The sequence below is a fragment of the Notechis scutatus genome, chromosome 4, assembly GCF_049901735.1.
Source record: "Notechis scutatus isolate UNSWTSFEM ecotype Mainland chromosome 4, rNotScu1.2, whole genome shotgun sequence".
Lineage (NCBI taxonomy): Eukaryota > Metazoa > Chordata > Lepidosauria > Squamata > Elapidae > Notechis > Notechis scutatus.
In genome coordinates this window covers 137,448,334-137,461,142 of record NC_142012.1, presented here as the reverse complement: position 1 = coordinate 137,461,142, position 12,809 = coordinate 137,448,334, and the positions used below count along the sequence as shown (strand labels likewise).

At 35.5% G+C, this 12,809-nt stretch overlaps 1 protein-coding gene across 1 annotated transcript in view; it reads left to right on the top strand.

Moving 5' to 3' along the window:
- Positions 1 to 12,809, top strand: part of COL4A4 (collagen type IV alpha 4 chain) — a 65,459-nt gene that overhangs the window by 22,351 nt on the left and 30,299 nt on the right. Inside the window, exons 19-25 of the mRNA XM_087965049.1 lie at positions 1,862 to 2,026; positions 4,005 to 4,097; positions 4,552 to 4,715; positions 5,571 to 5,643; positions 7,175 to 7,281; positions 11,335 to 11,518; positions 12,149 to 12,217. Coding sequence (XP_087821175.1) covers positions 1,862 to 2,026; positions 4,005 to 4,097; positions 4,552 to 4,715; positions 5,571 to 5,643; positions 7,175 to 7,281; positions 11,335 to 11,518; positions 12,149 to 12,217 — 855 coding nt within the window. The remainder of the gene's footprint in view (positions 1 to 1,861; positions 2,027 to 4,004; positions 4,098 to 4,551; positions 4,716 to 5,570; positions 5,644 to 7,174; positions 7,282 to 11,334; positions 11,519 to 12,148; positions 12,218 to 12,809) is intronic.

Below are 12,809 nucleotides of genomic sequence, written 5' to 3'. Positions count from 1 at the left end.
ATTTTAAACCAAATATAGTCACCTATAAATTCTTTAGATTTTGTTTGCTAAGGCATGCTGACATATCTTCTTGCGGATTTTACGGCTTTTAAATGTTATTTAATTTCCTAGTTTAAAGACAGCAACTGTAGCTCTCTGTATTCTACAAGGTTATGTAATTAATTCCAATAGCATGTTAGTCCTTGATTTTAGAGCTATGCAGGGTTTAAGATTTAAAGACAAAGAGGAAAACGGCTGCATCTTTTCTTGGGATGAACGCAGGGGTGGGATTCAAATTTTTTAACAACCGGTTCCGTGGGCATGGCTTGGTGGTCATGTTATGACTGGGCGTGGCCAACTCAATATCACTCACATCGAGGCACGCATCTCCTCGCCTGGCCTCTCAAGACTGTGGGGATGCTGCAACAGTCATAAGTGTGAAAAATGATCATGTCACTTTTTTCAGTGCCATCGTAACTTTGAATGGTCACTCCACACAAGCAAAGTACCAGCAAAGGAGGGGAAAAAAACTCCAGAGAAGTTCCTGAGACAGGAAGTCTAGTCCTGCCAAGAATGTAATAAGGGTTAACAAAGAGGCAGTTTCTGTAAGCAACACCAGAATGTTTCCTTCCTGCCTTCCTTACAGGATTAGGCCAGTAATTTCTTCTAACAACCGGTTCTCCGAACTGCTTAGAATGTTAACAACCGGTTCTAGTGAATAGGTGCAAACCCACCCCTGGATGAACGGATGCTGCTTATAGTGGCAGTATAATCCCAAATAAAGGCAAATTTGCTTTATGGAACTGCAGATATATACAAGGTACACATTCTGAATGCTCCAAAGCCATTTTTTATTTTTGCATTTAAAGCATTGCCCTTCTGTAGCTGTTTGCTAATTGACATGGCCATTAACTTTTTGTAACTATGTTTTAAGTTGGTGAGTGGGTGGGATTGATTATGTGGAGTTCTTGGTGCCCTCTGAACTTGATTGCTTGTTGATGATTCATTATCTGACTAGGAATGTCAACAGTGCTGGTGTCTGTGAGGTTTACTGCCTGTTTTGGATTTAAACCAAACTAAATCCAAAAACATTAGGGAATTCCTGGCAGCTTGGCATTCACACAAATCAATCATCAATAGACACATAGAGATAAATCATGTTTACTGACCCCACGTTCTGCATTGAAAGGTATCTGGAACTTCAGCTGCTCCAAATGTAGTCATGCAGACAATTTTAAGCACACAAAGAAGGGTGGTTTCATTTGTAATAAAGTTTAATTAATTTATATATGTTGGTTTAGATGTCAGTTCTGGTTGGTTCAGCGGGAATTTATAACTGAGGAAATGTGGAAAAGGTTGCACTATTGTGCATCTATCTACTATTAAGATGTTTTTCAAGAAGCTATAGTGAAGTATTGATTTTGGAATGGGTAAACAATGAATGTTGCAATCAAAACCATTAAAACTGATTTATAGTGATAAAACTTATGGGGAAAAAATCTAGTCTGTGTATATGGAAAATCAAGTACAAGAATCTACACTTGATTGCAAGAAAGCAATTAACTTGCTTTCATTGATGTACTTGAAAAAATAGTTTAAATAAAATGGGAAGAATTCAGAAATTAAGGCAACTGTAATACAAATGGAATCATGTTCAAATGTTCAATAAATGAACAGTTCAAAACAATAGATGGTTTCTGATTTGGCCTGCAGGGAAGCAAAGAGATAAAGAAAAAAATCTTTTTTTTTTCCCTGTTACCCTGGGACCATCTAGATTTTTTGTCATCTAGGTCTGGTAGACAGACAGTGTTTTTTCTCAAATGACGTTATTTTTTCCCCTGTTTCAATGCTCATTATATACTCATTTTCCTTTCTTCCATAGGCTTTCCTGGTCCTAAAGGTGCATTGGGTGTAGAGGGTCCTCAAGGCTTCCATGGAGGCCCTGGTTTTTCAGCTCAGTCTAGTACAGCTCCAGGAAGGCCAGGATCTCCAGGATTACCTGGTTTTCCAGGAGTACCAGGAAGACAGGGCTTGCCTGGGCCACCCGGTAAGATAAGCCAAATGCTGAAGCATTGCATGAGAATTGAATGATTAATAATTCCAGAATATCACCTGAAAGCAGCCAACATTTCCTATAATATTTTCTCTAAAGCAAGGAATATGAATGCATTTTAACTAAGTAGAACACAAGGTTTGGGGGTTTTTTTTGCTATAGAATCAATCTTATCTTATTTGTCTATGGTGTGTGTGTATGTGTGTGTGTGTGTGTGGTGGCGGTGTGGCAAGGATAGCATAGGAACAGCTGATTTTTTTCAGACATTTCCATTCTACAGTAGTCATCCTTGACACCATTCCCACTCTGCTTGTCCAGATAGAAAGAGAACGATAGAGGATATGTGTGGTGTGTTATTTAGGGCACAGGGCTAGGATCAGGGAAACCCAAGTTCTAGCCCTTCCCTTGAAATGGAAGATAGTTAATTTGGGCTCATTCTCTCTCAGCCTAGACTGGGAAATCAAAAAAACCCTCTGCCAACGCTGGACCAAAATGGAAGATTGTGGTTCACAATTATCAATGAAGAGCCTCCACTTTACAATAGATTAATTAACAACATCCTTAGAGATATGTGACATATTTGCAGTGAAATAGGCAATCAAATGTTGTGTTTCAGACTTTATTCAACATTTTAAACTAATTATAATTTTAATGTATTTTAAACTAATAGTTTAAAATATATCTATGGAGCCACTAGCAATTAATGGTAGTGAATGTTGCTGAAAGGTCTATAAAGATTAAGAGTCAGTTTCTCTGACTCTTGTCCATTGCTGTTTCTGTCCTATAACTAGGCTTGAATGGAAAATGGGTAAAAATTGTCTCCCCCCAAAAAAGGCAGATAAAATGAAGGCTTTTTCAAGAAAGGTACGCCAATGCTGCCTTAAAATAAGTGGCATTATGTCCTCCCCTAAATGTATGTTGACTGTCTTTGAATCCATCTACTCATATCCCACTTAGCTTCTTGAAGGATGTCCTGTTTATCTACCTCAAAATGGCATGAATCTAGTTCTCCAGTGGCATATTTCATTCCATCAGAATTCTATCCACTTCTATCCTGGGTAGCAGTAGAAGATACCACTTCACTCAATGCAGTGAGCTCTGTCTAACTGGCTTCCAACCCAAGACAGGAGTTGGTTTATGAATTTGTATACTGCCAATTTCAATTCTTTGGCTTACATGGCTTATAGCAAAAAAGAGATGAGTGACATTTGTTGCACCACCACAATTGCATCCAATGATATACTTTATCTCCAATCTTTCCCTAAAAGGGCTTAGGTTAAAGGGTTGCTGGGCAGTAGTCTGCAGAAGTAATCAACATGAAGAAGAATTGAGCGCAGTTAATCTGTGTGCTCCAGATGTGTTAGACACATGAAGTCACTATTTTCTTGATCATGTTAATTAGAAATGATAAATTTAAAAGTGGGAAATAGATTTCCAACTCTTCAAGGTTAAGGGAAGGTTCCTTTACTAATGGCCTTACCACTGCCTCTTTTAGGCAGGAAGGATTTAGTCATCCCATAAATATGCTTTACCTCCAATAAATAATAATCAGTATAATGGTAGCTCTTGCTTCTCTAGGAACCCGATATCATTAAGATTCACAAGCTGAAAAAAATCTGAACAATGAAGCAAGGAGTTACAACAGTTCTATCAATATATCCAGCCTCCAAATTGTACACTTTGTCTGCAAAGAACAATGCAAAAATCTCACACTGATCTATGGATTATTCCGATTCTTCCTTCCCAGCTTGTTGGTGCAGCACCGTATTGCACTATACACTTGGTACAGTGTAGAAAAGCAATGCCAGCCATTTATATGCAGATGCAATGGAGATAGAAAATATGAATTCAAATGGACTTTAGTCTGTGCTCAATCTTAGAAAGCAGTAGAGTAGGGATTTTTTTTTAAATGACAGAGGGAAAAATGCTAATACATTTATATTATAAACATGCATTATTTTCCAACTTCAAGGTGTTGCCTGTAAGGGGAGAGGTTCCCCTGGAGAACCAGGAGCTAAAGGTCAAATAGGATCACCTGGAGAAAGAGGTGGAAAAGGAGAGAAAGGCAAGTATATGTACCCCTCACGAAATATCTAAATACTATGATATTTAGGCATTTGTGTTTTTAAAGCCAGAGCTCTTCTGTGCATCAAAATAAATGAGTCAGCCATACTAAATAATAGCAAAGGGCTGTGACTGCTGACCTTCCACTTTTTCTGCCATCCTCTTTTTCCTTTGATCGCCTGTGTCCTTGGGGAAGCACCGTACCAACATTTTCTTCAATATTGCCTGTGATTTTGAATATTTTGATTAAGGTCTGTGATTGTATGAAGTGAACAAAAAGCTTTTTTTTTTCCAGAGCTCCACACTAGATGTGAACCTGAGGAGAAAGACAGAATAAAACAATGTAAACTATGGGTGCATCCTCTAGTCTAGTAAAATTCATTTCTCATGTAAGGAGGGTGACAGAGTTACTTAGTTTTCTCACTGGGCTCATGTTAAGTGCTTTGTTTATATAGGGAATCCAGGGAACTGTTCGTGTGGGCTTGGCCCTTGTGGCCCACCTGGCAAACGAGGTCTGCCAGGGATACCTGGGAGAAAAGGAGAAGTGGGAACACCTGGAAAATATGGAAGAACAGGTGATCCCGGTTTTCCTGGTAGAAGAGGAGAACCAGGATCCTTAGTGAGTAATTGCTTTTTAAAATTATATCAAACTAATTAATCGAAGAAATCATATAGATATGTGTGTCAGAGTATAAATATGATAACCTGATCTCATAATTAATCATTATAATTAAAACAAAGGAAAAGGAAGAAAAGATGCTGGATTATTTTTTCAAAGGCCTTCTTGATCTCTGCTCCTTGTCAGAAACAATCTGGTTTACAGTAGTCCCAATTCAAATATTAAAAAAATAACAGGAATCATCTGTACATTGCTGAAATCAGGTCTTGATTTCTCATTCACTGTTGTGCTATTATTTTAGCTAAACTTGATGTCCCCAATGTCCACAATTCTTGATGCCTTGGCAGACTCCAAATGTTGGGAAAATGGCCAAGAAAAAAAAACCCATTAACTATAATCAAACTACAGATTATCTAATAATTGTTTAAATATTATATGTTTTTCTTTTTAAGTATTAATATTTTTATTGCATTATCTGAAGTACCTTATAAGTGGAGTGCGAATTATAATTTAACAAATAACATTTTAAGGAGTTCAGTCAGGTTTAGTTGGAAATAATTGTTAATCTGCAAATGTTCTAGTAGAACTGAATGTCATGAAAACAAATCATTAAACAATGTCTATAATCTTCCTAAGAGATTACTACTACATACTATGTCATGGAGGAAATAAGTTAATCGATATGTTGTCTTCTCAAAGAGAATAAATTTCTCATTAAATAGAGGGAGAAATTAAGCACCACACTCTTTTTCCATCCTATTAATGGAATAAAGTTTATAATTGCAATAGTTTATTAATTCAAATAAAATAATTGAGTGAATTTAACAATAACCTGGATATTTTTAAACTTCTAAGGGATTGCCAGGTCCATTTGGACTGACAGGTGAAAAAGGAGATAAAGGTGACCCGGTTGAAATAAGGATCAAAGGTAACTATGCAAACTACTATAATTATAAGATTTGAGAACTGCTGCTTTGATATCTCCAAATCTGGCACTTTGGGAAAAAGGAAAATGAGGATACAGTTAAAGGCAATGGGGTACTTGTGTCTAGTTCAACTACAATTATCTTAATTAAGCAGGATGCCTATATTGTCCTGTTCCACACTGGGTCATATATTTTACAATGGCTTGTTTAAACTACAGATGTCTGATACATCCGAACCAGGAAATTTTGAGTTGATCTTGGTTTACCAGTACGAAACAAGGAGACTGACAAAGATAATACAAAATGAAATATTAAGCCAGCACGAGGTCTTCTGCTATTTAATATCCATCTACATGCTTCTAAAATGATAGGAATGTATTACATATAAATTCTCCTTCAGTTTGTGTACCAGTCTGAGTTCTGGAGTCTGGGCTGCTCATGTTTCCTACTTACAAAGAGATACTCCGAAGTTCTTTTCAACAATCAGAAATGTCTTATTAAAATTAACCCTAAAAGTGACCTATGCAGACCCTTGAATTCAATACAAATCATCTGTCCCATAAGATAGGATTAAACCATTTGGATTTAATAAATCAATCAAGTACTACCTGGATTTGATTTATTACAGTCCTTATGTAAGTAGAATGGAAAATGAAATAAGAAATAATGATAACATGATTGGTATCAGTTCCCAAAATGAAATCTATGTCATAATTAAAATGAAACTCTCACCTTCATTTTTGTGACTCACTGTTAATAATAATGTGGGAAATACTGCAGTCTGCATCTTATCATATATCTCATCACTGAGTAATACTTATTTATCTATTTCATTACATAAGGTAGGTAGATAACCTACAGCATGCTTCCAAAAACCCCTTGAATCAGTTCAGAACCCCTAACAAAGGCAATTTGGCCCAATTTGCTGCATGCTGAAGTATATATTTGCATGTTGTCTGTGGACCTATCTAGTGTTTAAGTCCACCTACAATTAAGCCCATTCATTATTTTCTTAATTCACAAAGAAAATGTGGCCTTTGAAAAAAAAAGGAAACAAAAAAAATACTGTAAATTATCTGCTCCGTATGTAACCTACTATATACTAGTTTTCTAAAGACATCTTAAGTTGTGACAAATATCTATCTCTGCAGAACTCAAGTGTATTTACAAGCTATCTAAATTCCAAATGTTTTCAATATATCTTCTCATCCGTCTCATTAGGAGTGCATTATAAATAACTTTTTAAGAAAAAGTCTAAAATTGTGCACATTCCATATAGGTATCCTATATTAAATATAGCTTTTATTGGGGTTTTCAGTTAATATCTCTTGCAAGACAGAAGAAAAATTTAAACTTTACAGACTATGATGTGCATCCAGTTTTTTTTCATTAGTATAGTATAATTATTTTCTTTGTATATATTCTTATTCTACAACTATTGGAAATTATTTGTCTTATTAACTGAGGCTGACTTGAATTGTAACACGAGCATATTTCTTCAGATACTAACTATAAGCTTTCCATCATTTGTAGGAGTAAAAGGACAAAGAGGTGTTCCAGGAATACATGGATTTCCAGGAATAAATGGAGCTGCTGGCAAGACTGGAGATGGAGGATTGCCGGGTGATAAAGGGATTCAAGTAAATCTGTTTATCTGAAAGCCTGTCTTTTATTGTAAATCAGTACCTGTTCCTTTTCAAAGAAATTTCAGGAGTTGGCAATATCTGGACATCTGTGGCTAGTCTCAGCAGTTCGTAGTAAAACATGTAATAGAGAAGCTCAGAAGCTAAACAGGGTTGAACCTCCTTGAATGGAAGATCTTCATGAAATATACGTAGTCCATGACTTACGGCCACATTTGAGTCCAAGGTTTCTGTTGTTAAATGAGATATTTGTTAAGTGAGTTTTCCCCCATTTTATGACTTTTCTTGCCACAGTTGTTAAATGAATCACTGCAGCTGATAAGTTAGTAACCCAGCTGTTAAGTGAACCTGGCTTCCCCATTGACTTTGCTTGTCAGAAGGTTGCAAAATTTGATCACATGATCTTGGGACACAGCAATGATCATAAATACAAGCCAGTTGCCAAGCATCTGAATTTTGATCACATGATCATGGGGGTGCTGCAAAGGTCATAACTGTGAAAAACAGTCATAAGTCAAATTTTTCCGTGACATTGTAACTTTGAACGGTCACTAAATGAACTGTTATAAATCGAGGACTAACTGTACCAGGATTAGAACCTTGCCCCGTGATGATGAATCTATGGCACACATGCCACAAGTGGCATGCAGAGCCATATGCCAGCATACGAGCTGCAGGCAAACTTACCTCACTGTGCATGTGCGCGCCTCACAGCTGTTTTTTTTGGGGGTTGGTTTGAGATCTTTTTGGCCTCCCAGAGGCTTGGAAAAAGCCCCTGCAAGGCTTTTTCAGGCCAAATTATAGACCCGTTTTGTCACTTCCTGTAATACTGGAAGTGATGAAATGGGCCTATAATTTGGCCTGAAAAGCCTTGCAGGGGCTTTTTCCAAGTCTCTGGGAGGCCTCTAACCAGCCAAAAAAATCAGCTGTGAGGTGCAGTGTAGGTAAGGGGGTGGGGATTGCACGCGCATGCGCAGGGGGCATGGAGGGAAAGGTGCGCATTGAATTCTGGGTGCTGGTACGTGAGTGCATGCGCGCGGGTGCATGTACAATTTTTGGCACAGGAGCCCAAAAAGGTTAGCCACCACTGACCTAGCCAGACATTTTAAAAACATCATTTTTAGTGAACAGCATAATTCCAGGTCTACACATTTCCATATAAACATGACTTTGATTACATATATTCATCTTTCATATTTAAATTCATATCTTAACATTACTTTACATATTTTCTATTAGTTTTCTCAAATACTTTCCTCAAGCTTATTTTATAAATTTTCAATTCATTTCTTAACCTATTTCTTTTAACTTTATATAATTCTCATATCTTCATATTTGTTGTACTTTATACTTTTATCTGTCAGGTTTGCAATTTCATCGCATATTCTTATTTCATCATTTCAAAAATTCCATCTGTTTAAACATTTCAAAAAAGTTTCCCCTACAATTACCAATTTAGAGTGTGCCACCCCCATACCTTATATGTTATATATCATTTAATTAGTTCCCCTTTAAATCCCAATAATCATTTAACTTTTTAATTATAACCTTAAAAATTAATACCAATAATCTCCTAGCAACTACATAACATACGTATATACCTTTTACATCAGATTCTGCATGGTACTTTCCCCTTCGATTACATCAAAAAAAAATTATAATTTCAAAAAGAAAAATTAATCTATTCGATTCATCATAAAAACTGATATTAATCTCATTACAACAATCCTCACTGTTCATTTCAACTATATTCTATACATTCATTAAACATAGTTAATAAACTTATTATAATTTATCTTTTTTCACATTTATTCCATTTATCTCTCTATACAGTTTAACAAAAAATAAGTCTTCCAATGACAAAAAAAGAAAAAAAATATCAGGTTCAATCCTTCATTTTAATAATCTAAATATTCCCTACTTTCTAAATAATTTGATTACTTCTAATACATTTATTCTACATCTCATCACCTTGCAGAATCCCTTTTCTTAATTTTTAATTAACCATTGTCTCTATGTTTTTTAAATAAACAATTTCTTTTCATTTTTGTTCGATTACCATATTTCTTTATTTCCTGGTTCCATTTCTTTTTACTTCTTTTTCCCTTCATTTTTTCCCTCCTATTCTTACTCCGGTTTTTATCCCCCTTCCTCTTTAAAGCTTCCTTCTGTAATCCCCTTTTCTGCTGTTTCCTTTTACTTTGTTTGGTTTTCAAAGTATTCCCCTTTTTGGTTACCTCCTCAAATCTCCAGTTTTTAATTCCCATTCTTCTCCCCCTTGGCTTTAATATTCGTTGCTCCAATTGTTCATTAAAGATGGCCTCTTCTTTAATCAACTGCTCCCCTTCTGGCACTCCTTGTTGTTCTTCATGCTCTAAAATCACCATTTCTAAAAATTGTAAGGCAAAACCGAATGACTTTCCTCTTTCTTGTAGCATTTCTTTCATATTTCTTAGTTCCATTTTTACTTCCAAAAAATGTTCTGCCATTTTTAAACATTATATCCACAATTATCCAGTAATCTGAATCAGCCAATGTCTATTTATTTATTTCCAGCGATCAGCTTTTCTTAATTCCTCTTCAGGTTTTCTCAGATTCATCAAATAGTCCACTGTCCATTAATTTAAGGTTATGCCAAAATCACCAAACAAACCCAAGTTAATTTCTTCCTGCTTCTTTCTTTGTTTTAATGTTCAATATTCCACTTTCATTTTCCATTTCCATTTTCTCTATTTTGTTGTAACAAAGCTTCACTTACTTTGTATCAAATCCAGCTTTTATAGAAGCCAGGTTATAAAAAGTTACAAATAATTTCTTTTATCACTAGATGGCACTGTTATATCCAAATTCTGCCCTTTTTTCCCTTCGCTTTTTTAGGGTTTTAATATTCAAAGTTCCAATAAGTCCAAATATACAAATATTATTTTTTTTATTTTTTATTTGACACGTTCAAGTTCAGCTTTAGTTATGCCTGTTTAGTGCCAAGATCATATATTTATCTAATTTAAACAAATATCTTCTTCTGACATCTTCTTTTCAAGTTTCAAAGCCACTTTTAGCTGTCAATTTTTTTCTTCACTTTCTCTGGCTGTCACTTTAATTATCTTTCTTATAAATTCCTTAAAAATTTAATTCCAGGGTACCTTATATTTAAATGTTATGACTGTTTAGCCAGGTTTTCATGCTGTCCTCTTCTTCACCACTCCTGCACAATCTTGTCCAGGTTAGTTTTTCCTCTTCAGGGTGGCCATATTTGACCACCGCTACAGCCGTCTTTGGAAGGGAGTAAGATGCCTAGCCAGGGAGGGGAAATGTGGCTCCCCTCTACCCAGCTGGTGGTCTCCCTCTTCTTCACCACCCCTACGGGGTGGTTCTGGCCCCAAATGCAAATGATCGGGGCCCTCCAATGGGAGCATGGACCAAAGCGATGGACAATTGTGGTTTCTGGTCCGTCAATGAGGAAGACGTCACCAGAAAGTAAGCAGACATATTTTCTAGCACTGGTTAATTTCCAGGCAGATTCTTGCTTGACGTTTTTAAACCTTACCTGGACTGAGCAATTTCTCACTACTGAGATGGTCTACTCATATTGCAAATTACTTTTTTCATTGTTTGTGGGATATACCATTGGTTCCTAATAAATACATGTGATGCTGTCATCATCAGAGGTGAAGAAAACAATGAATAGAAGCTCAAATTAGGTGGTTGTTGAGTTTCCAGGCAAAATATTTTTGTTCCTTCAAGCCTGCATATTGCTAGAACTCAGTCTTAAATTTATCAAATTCTGGCTTTTTAAAATGTTTTGTAGTTGTTGTGAATTTACTCCAAGATTTTGACAAAAATATAGTATTTTATACATGTATAACATATAGTTTATACCTGTAACTAATTATGTGAAAGACTTAAACTAATTAGAATTTAGACTAGACATACTGCCCAAATGATAATTGACTACATCTGGATAGGATCTTAAATCAACTTGAACGTAATAGCATTTAAATGACATTCAGGTCACAAATATTATTTTGTATTTATCTGAATGGTGGACAGGGAGAAGATGGAAGAAATATACAAGGTGATAAAGGATTTCCTGGAGACCCTGGAATTCCTGGCTCAAGAGGTCAAATGGGGACACCAGGTTTGGGGATTCAGGGCCCACAAGGTGTCCCAGGCCTACCCGGAGATCCAGGAGGCCCTGGTATGAAAGGAACATCTGGGCCAAAAGGTCAAAAAGGTAATCTAATTGATGTTGAAAATAAAAAAGGTAAATGCTGTTTTCAATTGGCTATTTCACCGACACAGAACTGTTATTGCAGCATCAATGCCAGAATAAAATACAAATAATTCTTGACTTACAACCATTCATTTAATGACAGCCCAAAGTTATGACAGGGCTGAAAAAGGTTATTTATCATCTATTCTTGAAGTTATGGTCATTGCACCATCCCAGTATTCATGTGATTGCAATTTGGCTGCTTGGAAACTGTTTGCATCTATGATAGTTTTGCAGTGCCGTATGGTCATGTGGTTGTTATTTGTGATCTTTGCAGCCAGCTTCTTATAAGCAAAGTGCATGGTTTATTATTTAGTGACCAACTTCCACATCCAATTATGGTCATAAATCAAGAACTACCTGTATTGATATCTATGCACATTTACTTAGAAATAAGTATTACTATATACGTATATAAAACTTATATAAAACTTATAACTATATTTAATAGTTTCAATTACTCAAAATGTTGCCACAACTAGAAGGAATGTTTCCTTACAAATAATTTGCATTATTTTAATAATGAAAATTAATTATTGGTTGGTCTGGAAGATTGGGAGTTGAGACTCACATAATTTTTTTCTATTTTAGGCATTACTCTTCCGAGTGGAAGAGCATATCCTGGGAATCCAGGTATACCAGGATTTAAAGGTATACCAGGTATGGCCACAAAAATAGAATAATTCATTTTGCTAAATCAAGTTATTTATCTTCATTTAAAAAAATAAAAATAAACAGCCCTTTACAATTTAGACTCGTGCAAAATTAAAGTGTAGCAAAACATTTTAGAATGAAAGCAGAAATAGAAAGGTAAGGTCCAAAATTAAAAAGCTGGATAGACTATTTTGTGCTATTCTGTGTAGAACTGGGACTTTGTATTGACTGTGAGTTTAGTGATGATATACAGTACATATACAAGCACATATACTTGTATATATGCATACACACACATACTATGTTCACAGACATACATGTAGTTGATTAGCATGAAGATTCTTTCTAAAGGACTAATAATGAGTCTCAGATATATTTTCTTTTTGATTCTCTTTGATTCACTATAAAATTCTATCATATCCTTCTAGAAAAGTGAGATGCAATTTGTCTCCTATATAATTTCAAAACATCCTTGTAACAACTCAATGTTATGGTGATTTGATTGCTTGCACTGATGCTTTTGGACAAGTACCAAGTATTAAAACAGAAGTATTGAAATGATTTTTTTAAAAAATAATGTTATTAAAAGTAGTGAACA